The 12,654-nt window shown below is 38.5% G+C and overlaps 2 protein-coding genes across 2 annotated transcripts in view; one reads left to right on the forward strand and one right to left on the reverse strand.

Moving 5' to 3' along the window:
• Positions 1-2,583: 2,583 nt before the first annotated feature.
• On the forward strand, positions 2,584-8,064 carry skp1 (S-phase kinase-associated protein 1). The gene is made up of 6 exons (XM_079248238.1): positions 2,584-2,690; positions 3,346-3,445; positions 3,546-3,619; positions 4,884-5,027; positions 7,082-7,222; positions 7,360-8,064. Exons 2-6 carry the CDS (start codon positions 3,349-3,351, stop codon positions 7,393-7,395), a joined length of 492 nt encoding a protein of 163 aa, XP_079104364.1. The 5' UTR covers positions 2,584-2,690; positions 3,346-3,348; the 3' UTR covers positions 7,396-8,064.
• A 1,521-nt stretch (positions 8,065-9,585) lies between these two features.
• The window catches only part of tcf7 (transcription factor 7), a gene marked incomplete at both ends in the record, with an annotated part of 76,204 nt that continues 73,135 nt past the window's right edge, over positions 9,586-12,654 (reverse strand). The window contains one exon of the mRNA XM_079247983.1: positions 9,586-9,961. Coding sequence (XP_079104109.1) covers positions 9,586-9,961 — 376 coding nt within the window. The remainder of the gene's footprint in view (positions 9,962-12,654) is intronic.

Raw genomic sequence — 12,654 nt, forward strand, 5'->3', positions numbered from 1 at the left:
ATTTCTGAGATTTTACTTCTCATTGATACGAAGCATCACACAGTTGCTGCAGACCCATGATGAGAATTTTCCTCTACATCCCACTGCTGCTTTGTTAGATTGAGATCTGGTTACTGTGGAGCCCAGTGGAGTACAGAGAGCACACTGTCATGATCAAGAAACAAGTTGGACATGATTTCAGATTTGTGACATGGTGCAGTATCCTGCTGGAAGTTTCCATCAGAAGATGCTAATGTGATCGTAAAGGGATGGACGTGGTCAGCAACAATGCTCAGGTAGACTGTGGTGTTTAAAGAATGCTCTGTTGATTATAAGAGGCCCACATCTTCTAAGACAACACCTTCATCTCAGTTACATCACCACCAAGAACTGGAACCAGATGGATGTTGTTTTCATCCTATGATCCTACCATCTGAATTTGGAGCTGATATGGAGACTCATCTGGACTAAAGTAGGGTCATCAGTTTTTAAATTTTCGACAGTCCTGTTAATGAAAAAAAATCCCCAAATCTGTTGCAGCAATATCAATGAAATAGTCTCAGAAATAAAATTCCTTCATGTGATGATAGATGAAAGACTACGTTGGAAGAAACACATAAATTATATTAACTCAAAAATATGTAAAAACATTTCTGTTCTTCATAGAGTTAAATCATTTTTTAAATCGGTAATCATTGTTTGTTTTTATATTGTTCCTTCATACTTCCATACATGACATATTGTGTTGAAGTCTGGGGGAGCACATACAAGACAACAATTCTGTATTTATTCTTCAAAAAAGCCATAAGAATAATAACAAATTCCATCTACACAGAACCAACAAATTCCCTGTTCATTAAATTGAAAATATCAAATTTGAGGACCTATTAAAATAAAATTTAAGATTCTTCAAATTATGTACACGGTTAAAAATGATCAACTATCCAATAGCATCCAAAAGCTTTTTCAGATAGGAGAGTATATTTAGCCTGAGAGTAGCATACATGTTCAAAAAACCAGCCGTGAGAACAAATATTAAACTCCACTGCATTTCTTTGAGAGGAGTTTAACTCTGAAACAGCTTTAGTGAAGAAATAAAAACATGTCAATCAATAGGAACATGAAAACAAATGATAAAAGAAGATATAATTAAAATATATGAGGCAACAAGGGATATTTTTAAAGCAAAGTATATTATGATTTATTGTGTGTGTTGCTACTGTGTACTGTTTAAGTTTTTATTTGTAATGTAATATAATATGAATTACTATTTTTTATTTTATACTGTGGAAGTGTTAGGGTGACATTAATAAGGGGGTTTTTGACCAGATAAGTGCTCAACTTCTTCCAAAACCCTTTTAGAACTTAAGAAGGTTGTTTTGTTTGTTGTAACCAATATTTGTTCTAAGTGACCGAAGAGTGCTATAGAATCTTTATCAGGCAACATGGGATTGGGAGGTGTCCCAGTATGTGCATGTGAATGATGATTTGTCTATTTGTTTTAATATATGTAAAGCACTTTGAGCTGCTTCATGTATGAAAGATGCTATACAAATAAACTTTGATTTAATTTAAAAACGTTTTTAGATCAAAATAAATTTTAATACAAAAAAAAGAAAGAAATAGAAATAAATCAAAGGCAGACTGCCCTATTTCACATGTCCTATTTGAGTTAATCAAATTGAAATATTGAATAGTATGGAAGCACAACATTTTAAAAGATGCAAAAGAAATCACTGATGAAGTGTCACAAAATTAACTGTATGTATTAGAAAGTCAAATGCTTGTAAAACACAAAATCTTATGAGACTAATTGCCTTCCACAGAAGAACATCAGATTAGAGCCGGGTTCTGCCGGAGGTTTTCTTCCTGTTAAAAGGGAGTTTTTTCCTTCCCACTGTTGCCAGTGTGCTTGCTCAGGATGGGAGATTGAGTTGGAGCCTCCAACTGGTTTCCTTATTTAGGCTATTATGAATTGGCTTTTGTTATGTTTTCTTTATCCAGTCTGTAAAGTGTCTTGAGATGGCCGTGATTTGACGCTATATAAATAAATAGGGGTGGGAAAATCTAATCGAAATATCGAAAATTGGGAGTTTTTGCTTCACAACTTTAAAATAGATTTTTTTTTTTTTTTTGTTAAAAATAGATTTTTCCCCAAGTAAATAAGAATAGTCCATCATGAAAGTTTTATCTTTTTTTTTTTTTTTTTTTTAAATTGTTTTTATTGATCTTTTTACTTGTCTTCTTGGACATTATACCAGCAGAATGATGAGTTGGCTGCTGTGTGGTTGTTTCCTAACTAAAATAATGAAAAATGACTAACAAAAGGTTTGGTAAAAAATTTTTTTTGTTGTTTTTAGTGGGCAAAAATCAGCAATGTCAAAGAATCATTAGAATAGCAATTTAAATTGAATCGGCACCCAAAAAATCGGAATAGAATCGAATCGGGACAAAAGCATATCGTCACAGCCCTATAAATAAAGTTGAATTGAATTGAATTGAATTGAATTGAATTGAATTGAATTGAAATTATCGGGCAGCGCCGCCGCCTCAGTACCGGGCAGTACATCCATCAGCCGCCAGGGGGCAGGAGGCTCACCGGGCGCTTGATCCAGAGACTTCCAGCCATTGTCGGTATCTACGCGTCTCGTCAGGCCTAGCTGCTGACTACAGAGGAAACTAGCCTCTGGATTTGCAATTAAACATTTACGGTAAGGCGCGTCACACGACTATAATAGTTTTTGTAACATGTTTTTTCGTCTGGGGACGTTTTTAGAGTTGTATATGTCGTTAAACCTACACAGAAACGTTTCGATGTGGATGCTAAGCGGCCTCGCGGACAGCAAAGCGCGAGAGTAACGTTAGCAAAGACACTAGCATTGTCAACTATAGCGTTAGATGCCTGATCAACATGAAGAAACGTATTAAAATGATTTAATCAAAAGTTGTCTTTTACGATTTTCCAATGCATTGGACAGAATCTCTCTGATAATGTGTGCATGTAGTTGTTAACACGCAAACTTGAAGAGTACTGACGCTGAGACCGCGGCATATGTTAGCCTGAAAGCTAATCCTGTTTGTTTGGGAAATGGATGCAGGGGTAGGCAACAACACCCACGGAGTCCAAGCTAAATGAACATAGCCACATCACAGCTTTGCTTTTGCTACCTCACACGGTTATTTAAGACATAGACTGTCTATAGGTATAGGTATAACTTACTAGTGGTTACCTACAGGCAGCTTCTAGGTTAGTGTTAGCCCAAATTAGCTTCTTGTACGTGGAATAACCGATGAGTCTACTTTAAATGCTTATTTATTTGATATACTCAGCATTTTATAATGTTTGAATTGTGTTGTCCACTGTAGATAATGCCGACGATAAAACTACAGAGCTCCGATGGGGAAATCTTCGAGGTTGACGTTGAGATAGCCAAACAATCCGTCACCATCAAGACCATGTTAGAAGGTAAAACTCTCCAAACAAGGTTTCTAGATGTGGAACATTTAACTAATTTAATGCACGTACATTACAGAGAGGTACTGAGTATTATTTGATTATTTGACAGATTTGGGCATGGATGATGAAGGAGATGATGACCCAGTTCCTCTGCCTAATGTGAATGCTGCTATCCTGAAGAAGGTACAGGACGCACATTTATACACACCTCTCTACTGAACACACTGATCACATTGTGGTCTGTTAATGTGTTTTTATAGTTTTAATTTGTTTTCAGCACACTGGCCTGTATATTTAATGATATAGCTAACTAATAGTAGTTTTAAGTTTAGGAAGATCAAAACATTTGTTACCGTACTACTTTCTGTAGTGGTGTGCTCTCTGAACTTGAGATTTGGTGACTTTTCTTTTCTCGCCTTGGACTAGCTATATAAGTCTTAACAATGGGACAGACCATTGCCACAATATTTAACATATTCCTTTAAGAACACATTGCTTAATTTAATTGTTTTGCCTGACTGGTAAGAGCCAGAGCAACACTGCAGGTCTGATCAGCAGACAGATAAAATATGTTTCTCTAACAGTGACCCAGTTTCACAGTCACTTGTATCCATTCATTCGACTCTAAACATACAAGACTGAATATTAGCAAGTTTATTGAATTATTTTGTTTACAGGACTGTCGATCATAGCTGCTATATTCTTTTGTATTTATATTTGGAAGCAGAAGGCAATGAAGGCCTGCTTGTTTTTTGGCTAAATTCCAGCCTCCGCCCAAAGACCTAATCACTAAACCCTGGCGGACTTCCTTGACGTCAGTACTGTTGTGCTGGAGTTTGAGTTTAAAGGTTGGATTTGATGAAAAAAGTAGAAGCATCATTGTGACAATTCAAGGTGCTTGCAAACAAAATCATGCCACATCTCGTGTGTGTGTGTGTGTGTGTGTGTGTGTGTGTGTGTGTGTGTGTGTGTGTGAGTGAGAACACAAGTTGCACTAAAGGAGAATTTTTATTTTATGTTCTTTTTGGGCATCTGTAAAGCACATTATGTTTGACATTTTTACATTTTAAACACACTGACAAACTAATAAAAGATCGAAAAGCCCCCAAATGAGATGTAGATGAAATTATGCTCAACCTCACAAGCAGATGTTTTCATTTTCTCTTTCCTGGATTTCTTCCTCACACCATCCATGCTGGGTTTTAAGCAGGATATCCTGCAAATTTCAGGACTTACAAAAAGAGTTTGTACGTCATTAAAAGACCTGAAAATTATTTGACATCGAAGCACATATGAACCCTCTTTTACTTGCCTGGACCTCCCCTCAGAAGGTGCCATGTTTGCCCTTTATCCCCTTATTTCTAAGCAAGGTCTCCTGATATTAAAACTGAATTATGTTTCTTTAACCCACTTTGCTTAAAGTTGCGTGTGTTCATTTTTCTTTCAGGTGATTCAGTGGTGCACTCATCACAAAGATGACCCCCCTCCTCCTGAGGACGATGAGAACAAGGAGAAGAGGACAGATGACATTCCTGTTTGGGACCAGGAGTTTCTCAAAGTGGACCAAGGCACTTTGTTTGAGCTCATTCTGGTAAAAAAAAAAAAAAAAAAATATATATATATATATATAAATATATAATTCCTTTAATTGAACTGCTTCAGGTCTTAGGAGGTTTATACTAATGTTCAACACACTGGTATTGAAGACCCCCCCCCCCCCCCCCCCCCCCTTTTAAAACCACATCTTGTATTTGAAGTAATTTGCCCCTCAGATGCACCAGTTTTATATCTTACAGCCCCATTTGCTGCCACATGACAAGAAAAAAAATTATTTTCATATTTTTTCTTTTACCTCTGAAGATTCGATCAATCTCAGATGTTTTCAAGTGATATTTACATTGTGTCAGTTGTTGTGGAATTGACTGCAGATGTAAAGTAAATACATGAGCTGGTCTATTGTAAAAACAGAATATTTTGAAGCACCCACATATTTAGTTGTCATTCCTGATATACTCTTTTTGGAAGCTCCACATCCTTGTTTTTTCTGTGACTCTTCTCTCCTGCAGTTTGTTTATTTCAGAGAGCGACTGAAGCCTCAGCACTTGCATTTGGTTAAGAAAAATACAAATGTTGCTTAGCAACAGCTGGAAGCTTTGTGGTTTGGGCAAGCGCTGTTAGAGCGACGGGGATTTAATACGACAGCTTTTCAGTTGTGAAACAGGATGATCCTGCGCTGAAATAAACCAGGAGATCATGTGCGATGTAACCCAAGCTGTGCCTGGGAGAGTTGGGAAATAGGTGCTGGCACATCTATGGGTTTCCAGGATGTGCAAAACAAGTTGGGGTCAACAAACCCCCCCCCCCCCCCCCCCCCCACCGGCTTTTTTTTTGTTTTTAAAATGATTGATCAGATGACTTTGGTTGATTAGTTCTATATTGATATGGGTTTTTGTGATCACCAAAGGAGTCCTAAAAACAGCTGAATTAAAATATCTGATAGTCTAGTTTTTAGCATTTCTTTAGATTCGGGTCGACAAACATCGTACACTTAGCATCATTTCATGTGTTTATAAATTCAAAACATCCAATTTGGAGTGTTATGTAACAAAACAAAGTTCAGTTCATTGAGGTTTACATTAAACAGTTTCTAAGGATCCTCCCACAGCATTTCAGTCAGACTGGGGTCTGGACTTTAAATGAGTCCCTGCAAGATTTTGCTTTATTTATTTTTCAGTCATTTAGCTGCAGATTTGTTTGGTGTAATTGTCAGACAGAGGACCCCTCATTTGACTCTAGAGTATGTTGGTACATGACAAGTGTCACTCCGTCACCACCTCTGACTGTTGGTATGAGACGTTTTTTTGTTGATGCTGTGTTAAGTTTACACCTGATGTAGAGCTGTGCATTATTTATGACAAACCATCTTCAGTAACAATAGACCTTCTCCTGCAACCCATCCAAACAAGTCCTCTTGTTCATTCTTGTGCGATTTGCAGTGTGATGATCTACAACATTTAACATGCTGACTGTAAAGTCTGACATGCAGGTCCGGGGGGCTTGGTGGGAAGCCCACTCCTTGGGAACAGCTCAGAGATAATCCTTTTTAAAAGCTATAGAGTGATGGCTGGACCCAAATGTACACACACCCACAAAGCTATATTTGTTTGGAATAGTCAAATCACCTGAAAGCTTCAAACAAACAAAAGACCAGAAAAGTGACAGAATACGTGCTTTTATTAAGATGTCACCCTTTATGATCAGTCGATCAGATGTATTTGATAAAAAGCTCCTGGTTTTTAATGATCAGGCTGTATTTTACATAAAGGCACCAAGAGCCCTGCTTCTTATTCACTTTTAATGAAACATCTTGTACTCTCTAATTGAACTCTTAAGCCTGTTGTTACTTTGCTCACACAGCAGTTTTTTTCCCCTTCTACTCTTCAGAGAAGAACTTGGATCAGCCTGCTGTTGTCTTGTTTCCTTATCCTATCTTTATCTGAAAACCTCTATCTGTTTTATGTCCTAAATTAAATACTAATTCATTATGAAACAAAAGCGTTATGGGGTGGTATCATCACAGAATGTGTTACCGAGCTCTGTCTGCCTCTTCTCTATCTCCTCACACCCCCCCTTCCTCCTGTTTAGGCCGCCAACTATTTGGACATCAAAGGCCTGTTAGATGTCACCTGCAAGACAGTGGCCAACATGATCAAAGGCAAAACCCCAGAGGAGATCAGGAAGACTTTCAACATCAAAAATGATTTCACAGAGGAGGAGGAAGCCCAGGTAGTTATTTAATTCATAATGTGTCTGGAAGAAAAAAAAAAGTCTTAAGATATGAGATATTAATATATTGCTTGTGAGAGATGCTTGAGGCCAAATTGGACTTTCTGAAAACTCATTTTTTCCTGTTTTCTGCACAGGTACGCAAAGAGAACCAGTGGTGTGAAGAGAAATAAAGGGGAAGATCCTGCCAACACTACCACACTGAAAAGGATTGTCCCTTCTAACTGGTTGCACTGGTGTTGTTCATACTTGTTTATATTGACATTTAGTATATTTAGGGCCCCCCCCCCCCTCTCCCTACCCCTAATTTTCTGTATACCAAGAACAGCATGACCCTTTTAACTTGCCCGCGTGATGTTATTAATTTAAAGCTAAAATGCTTGTTACTGTTTTGACACACTGATGTGTATCTGACATACAATAAATAGTACTGGTTTCATGGCTTTGTACCCCTTTTAAAAAAAAAAAAAAAAAAAAAGAGAATTGGAGACACTCCTTCCAGATTTTCCCTGTCATTAATTGCTCTGGTTGTCTTTTTTTTACTGGACATGTTTGTTTTTCTTTTAGGCTAAATGATTTAAATAAAATGACTTTTTTTGACGATGGAAAAGCAAGGGTGAATGTTATTTTTGCTCTGTAAATGCACCCGCGTAGTGAAACCATGTCAAGACGAGCTGGGAAAATGGGGAAAAGTGAAGTCTGAGCTGAAATGTTTAGCGTTATGTGCTGCCACAACAGCCTGGAGTGTTGAATGGAAACATCTCAGTTCAGCTCTCACGCTGGTTTTTTTTTTTTTTTTTTTTGGGATGATCGAACACATTTGAAGGATTAAATAAAACGTATTAAACAGATGGCATGAGTCTTCTGTGTTTTAATGCTGCCTGCTGCTGAAGGGAAAGATGTCTTTGTACCATTTGACCACAGACAAGACATTTTCAAACACTTTATTACATCAAAGAAAAACCCAAGAAATACAACGGGCATTAAAAATACAAAGCCATCTTCAAAGGGGTTTCTGCCAATGACCTGAACGTCCTCGAGCGAACAGACATTTCTAGCACAAGACCCCCCTCTGCTGGAGGGAAGCAGAACATCAGCTTACATTTGGCCCAAACCCATTCCCTTGAGTTTGAAGCTGAGAGCTGAACCGTGAATTAAAGCCAGTTTTACTCAAAATCGTACAATAATGTTGGAACATGCACAGACTGAAAACACAAGATAATAGTTTGATCGCTGCTTTTCATACTTGACCCAAAAAAATAAACTAAATACATTTCTGCACAAAAAGACAAAACATGTTTTTAAAATGCTGGAAACTAATTTTTTTTTTTTAACTTGTCATTTATCATTTTTTCATAAAAACATACAAAAAGTTTAATTATAATATAAAACTTTACAATACAATGTAATATAATAGTACCCATTTGGTCTCAGACTTAGTTTGCAGAGCTGCAGATTGGTTGAGACTTTAGAAATCAGGCCTGTGAACAAAGCGTCTGACTTTAAAAAAATTACAATTATACTGGAAAAAAACCCAACAATGGTAATGATCGAAGCTGGAGATCGACAGCCTGAAAGTGCCTTAAGGAAGTAACTTGAGAATTCTTGGTTTAGTCACTGTAAATACACATAATTGTTTTTAAAGAAGCTGCACAGGTAGTTATAAAATCGCTGAATGAAACTAAAGTAAGACTGAAATGGCAGCTGAAGGGGGGAAATATCTTGAAATCTGAGGTTCTGTCCCCTGACAGGTTTGAACAATTTAGTTGAGTTACAAGTGACGGGTGTATAAAAGCTATGATGGCGATATTTAAAAGGAGAAGATGACTGTGTGTTACTATGGAGACTGTAATTAGATCCTCAAAAACAGCAACATATCTGTGCCTCCGTTTAAACTATGTTCATACGGTTTGTTTCAGTAAGAGCTCTTTTGTAAAACGGCTGATTGTCACGAAAGCCGAAGCGCAGAGTCAGCTGCTGTAAAATGTGTAAACGTACTGTGGATCAGATCTATCCTCAAGGCAGAACTGATCCGTGTAGTTGGGTTTGAGCTGTCAGATCCAAAGAAGCACTGGAGGCAAGTTCAGAGGAGAGAGACCGGATCCATCAGGACCTGCAGAATCAGTTCAGTCCCTCATAAAAAAAAAAAAAAAAAAAAAAAAAAATGGAATAAAAGTCTGATAAAATTTCAGCTACTGAAAAGACTTGAGAAAGGTGGGTTTTGGAGGATCTAGCGTGGAGAAACAAAGGTGAGTTACTAAAACATCAAACAGAGGAAAAACCTTGAAAAAAAGTAAAATGTGAGGCTGGAGGGAGGTGATGAGGAGGATCTTCATGGCTCTGAGGGGAGAAAACCACAGCAATCACTGAGTCTCTGTCAGCACTTTGAGAGACAGTCCTGCCACCTTGGCGGCCGACAGCGCCGTTGAGCAGTGTGTCTGCTTGCTGGACAGTTCCAGGTGTGTGTGGGGGTGTTTGGCGGTGGGCTGACGGAGGTCACAGCGCCTGCTGGCAGAATGCTCCAGAGGGAAGCGTGTGTGCGAGCGTGTGTGCGGGGACATTGGGAGGCGTGTTAAGGGGGATGTGGGAGGCGGGGAGCAGCCTGGGGAGGGGGGTCGGTGGTAGAGACGGTGGCGGGAGGGAGAAGGGGAGGGAGGAGAGTCTATAGCACTTAGATCTGAAGAAGTTGGGCTGGGGCAGCCTCCTCCTTGAAGGTAGCGAATGCACTTCTTTTTCCTCCTAGGGACAGTCAGAGAGAGTTATCTGTGAATAAAGTGTGGAGACGTCAGCAGGCGTCAGTGAAGATGCGGCATCCACAGTGAGTCAATGAACATGGAGACAAACAGGACGTTTAGAAACACATCTACATGAACACATTAAATATGGATAATAACTTTCTGAAGCTGGAACTTTTAGCACTCTGGAGAAAAATAAGAAAGCTAAAAATAAAGCAAAATATGTTTCACATGTCAAGATGGTCCCTACATTCAGACATTTCATGCTAATTTACCTACGCTATTTTTCTCCTGGCTACAGTTAATGTTGATATTAATGTGTCGATGCCTTCATTTGGTGGCAAAAGTTATTTAAAGTAGAGGAATTTGTGTTTGTGTTAAATGCAAATATCACTACACATATAATTAAAGCATTAGCTGAGGTTTAGGAATACCACCCAACTACAAACTACAAGAAACAATAAAAAGTATTATGCAAAAGTTTAAGTTTAAAAAGTGTCGTTTGGGACATTATGGACTTAATTCCCAGGCCTTAGCCACAAATAGTCTACTGATATTTACACATGCCAACAAGTATCTTGACTGAGACCCCAAAAGTAATCTGACATACCTTGTGATTGATGCAAATTTAAGAAGGCACAAGGCTCAAAATGTTAGTTTGACCTGCTTTACGGTCATTATTGAAAATTTTACAGCTTATAAACTGACTTGTTGCAGCATAGTGCTGGGATGAGCGCTTGGGAGATGCTTTACAGGTTGAAAATATATTCAGCGGAAGCCAAAAAAGTACGACAAGGAGAAAAACTGTAAAAACAGCTGAGAGCCAAGAAAAGTAAACATCTATAGAGAGCTTTTCGTGAAACATAAAACTTTTAAATGAAGATCTGAAAAAGTTTGGTGCATTTAAAAAAAAACAAACAAACATCTTATAAATGCTAAATAGACTTTTTTGTTTGCTATAGAACACCTCTTTAACTGTTATGCACGGGAGTGGATTAATCATGATGTGGGCTTGTGTGGCGCAAAAATCATTTTGCAGAAAATTGTGTCACTATTTATGACTATCTTTGATCATTAAAAAGGAAAACGTTTGTTGTGGAAATGTTATGTTCTAACTTAGATTTTTTTATATTTCATAATCCTTAGCTGATGGTTGTTGTAGGTCAGAAGAGGTCATGATGAACTTAAGAACTAAACTTAGTTACACAGTGGTGTCTGCTTATTCTCCTTACAGACATAGATAATGTGTAGAGGCCCTGAGATGTCTGCACTCTGATCTGATTAACCAGAATGGACCATTCTTCTTCAGAATAACAGATTTATTGACGTCTGTGAGGGAACTTCGGACTTTCTGCCCCGTCTGACTTCTGAACTGTCTCTCCAAATTGCAATTAGTATTACTCTGTTTCTTATTTTCTGTACAATAAACTTTGTAATCTTTTTCACTTCAGAACCAGACTCCGGACTTTTTTCCACAACACATTAACACAATACATGGAAAATCTGGGGATCCATCTGAAAGGATGCAACACAACACGAGAATTTTGAGAACCTAAAACCTTTGCAGGAAAACTGCAAAAGCAAAATAAAACCTTTATTTCTCTTTTCTTTCACCTAATACAGCTAGCATGAATAAACAAAGTTCTTAGAAGAAGAAAATTCGGCACAGACAGCCTCACAGAGTTGAAAGTGTCTCCCAACAAAGGTTTCATAAATATGGCATCAATTGTGTAATAATTGCAGTCACATGTTCTCCTGCTTGGAACTTAACATGGAGGATTGAACCGAGAAGCAGGAGTGACCCACCGAGCTTTGAGAGGTGTTAGACTGGTGTATCGCTGAGTGCAGCATCAAAGCGGTTAACAGGATCCTATGATCATTACCAGAATATGATATGAGTCACCAGGTTTAACCGCGAGGAAAGGCGCGAGGCCATATTTAGACGAAGGGAGAGAGAAAGGGAGGAAGACTGCAATAGAAAATGATTTCTAAATGTCAGAGTTCACCATCAAAAGACGCCTGTTACCACATCGCAGGAATGGAGAGAGTTGAAAGCAGATGGGCATGAGAACGCTGTCAAAATGCAAAGCTGCAGGGAGTGTGTGTGTGTGTGTGTGTGTGTGTGTGTGTGTTGAACTGTGGTGATAAGGATTTGCTCAAACCACATTCAACCCTCTTTGTTCTCTCAAACTGAAACACACACACACACTCAGTTTTCCATGACGTGATAGTGGGGAAGACGACGGGGTTGCGACAGTGTTGGTGGTGGGAGCTCTTTCTGCAGAAGCGCGCAGATTCCTGATGATTCCAGCAGTGAAGCTGGCGACCGTTGCGTACTGTAATCCTGCTGTGACTAATGGAGCTGCTTATTATTTAGACTTTGCTGAAATCATTCAAAGAAAGCAGCTGCGGCTGTGGAAAAAACGGCAAAGTTCTTGATGCAACTTCACTCGACTACCAGGATAAAAAATAAGGCGGCGCCTGTTGCACCCAGACCAGCATGTAGTGGCTTTACCTGGATAGTCATAAAACATCCAAAATATAGAATAAATACAAATAATAAACATATATTCTACATCCATAAGTGCAGTGATGTGGCTTCAGGCTGATCATACAGCTGGGAACGGACAAAAATGCGCCCCTAAAGTCCTGGAACCGGTTTCCCGACTGAATAAATGACTAAACTTTAAGCTCGTC

This window comes from Telmatherina bonti (assembly GCF_933228915.1).
Source record: "Telmatherina bonti genome assembly, chromosome: 10".
NCBI classification, from domain to species: Eukaryota; Metazoa; Chordata; class Actinopteri; order Atheriniformes; family Telmatherinidae; genus Telmatherina; species Telmatherina bonti.

Bases quoted from the DNA above. Each gene is read 5' to 3' on its own strand.
- skp1 (XM_079248238.1), top strand. From the start codon at position 3,349: ATGCCGACGATAAAACTACAGAGCTCCGATGGGGAAATCTTCGAGGTT. The intron at 3,446-3,545 runs GTAAAACTCTCC...ATTATTTGACAG, and splicing joins CATCAAGACCATGTTAGAAG to ATTTGGGCATGGATGATGAA. The intron at 5,028-7,081 runs GTAAAAAAAAAA...CCTCCTGTTTAG, and splicing joins CTTTGTTTGAGCTCATTCTG to GCCGCCAACTATTTGGACAT.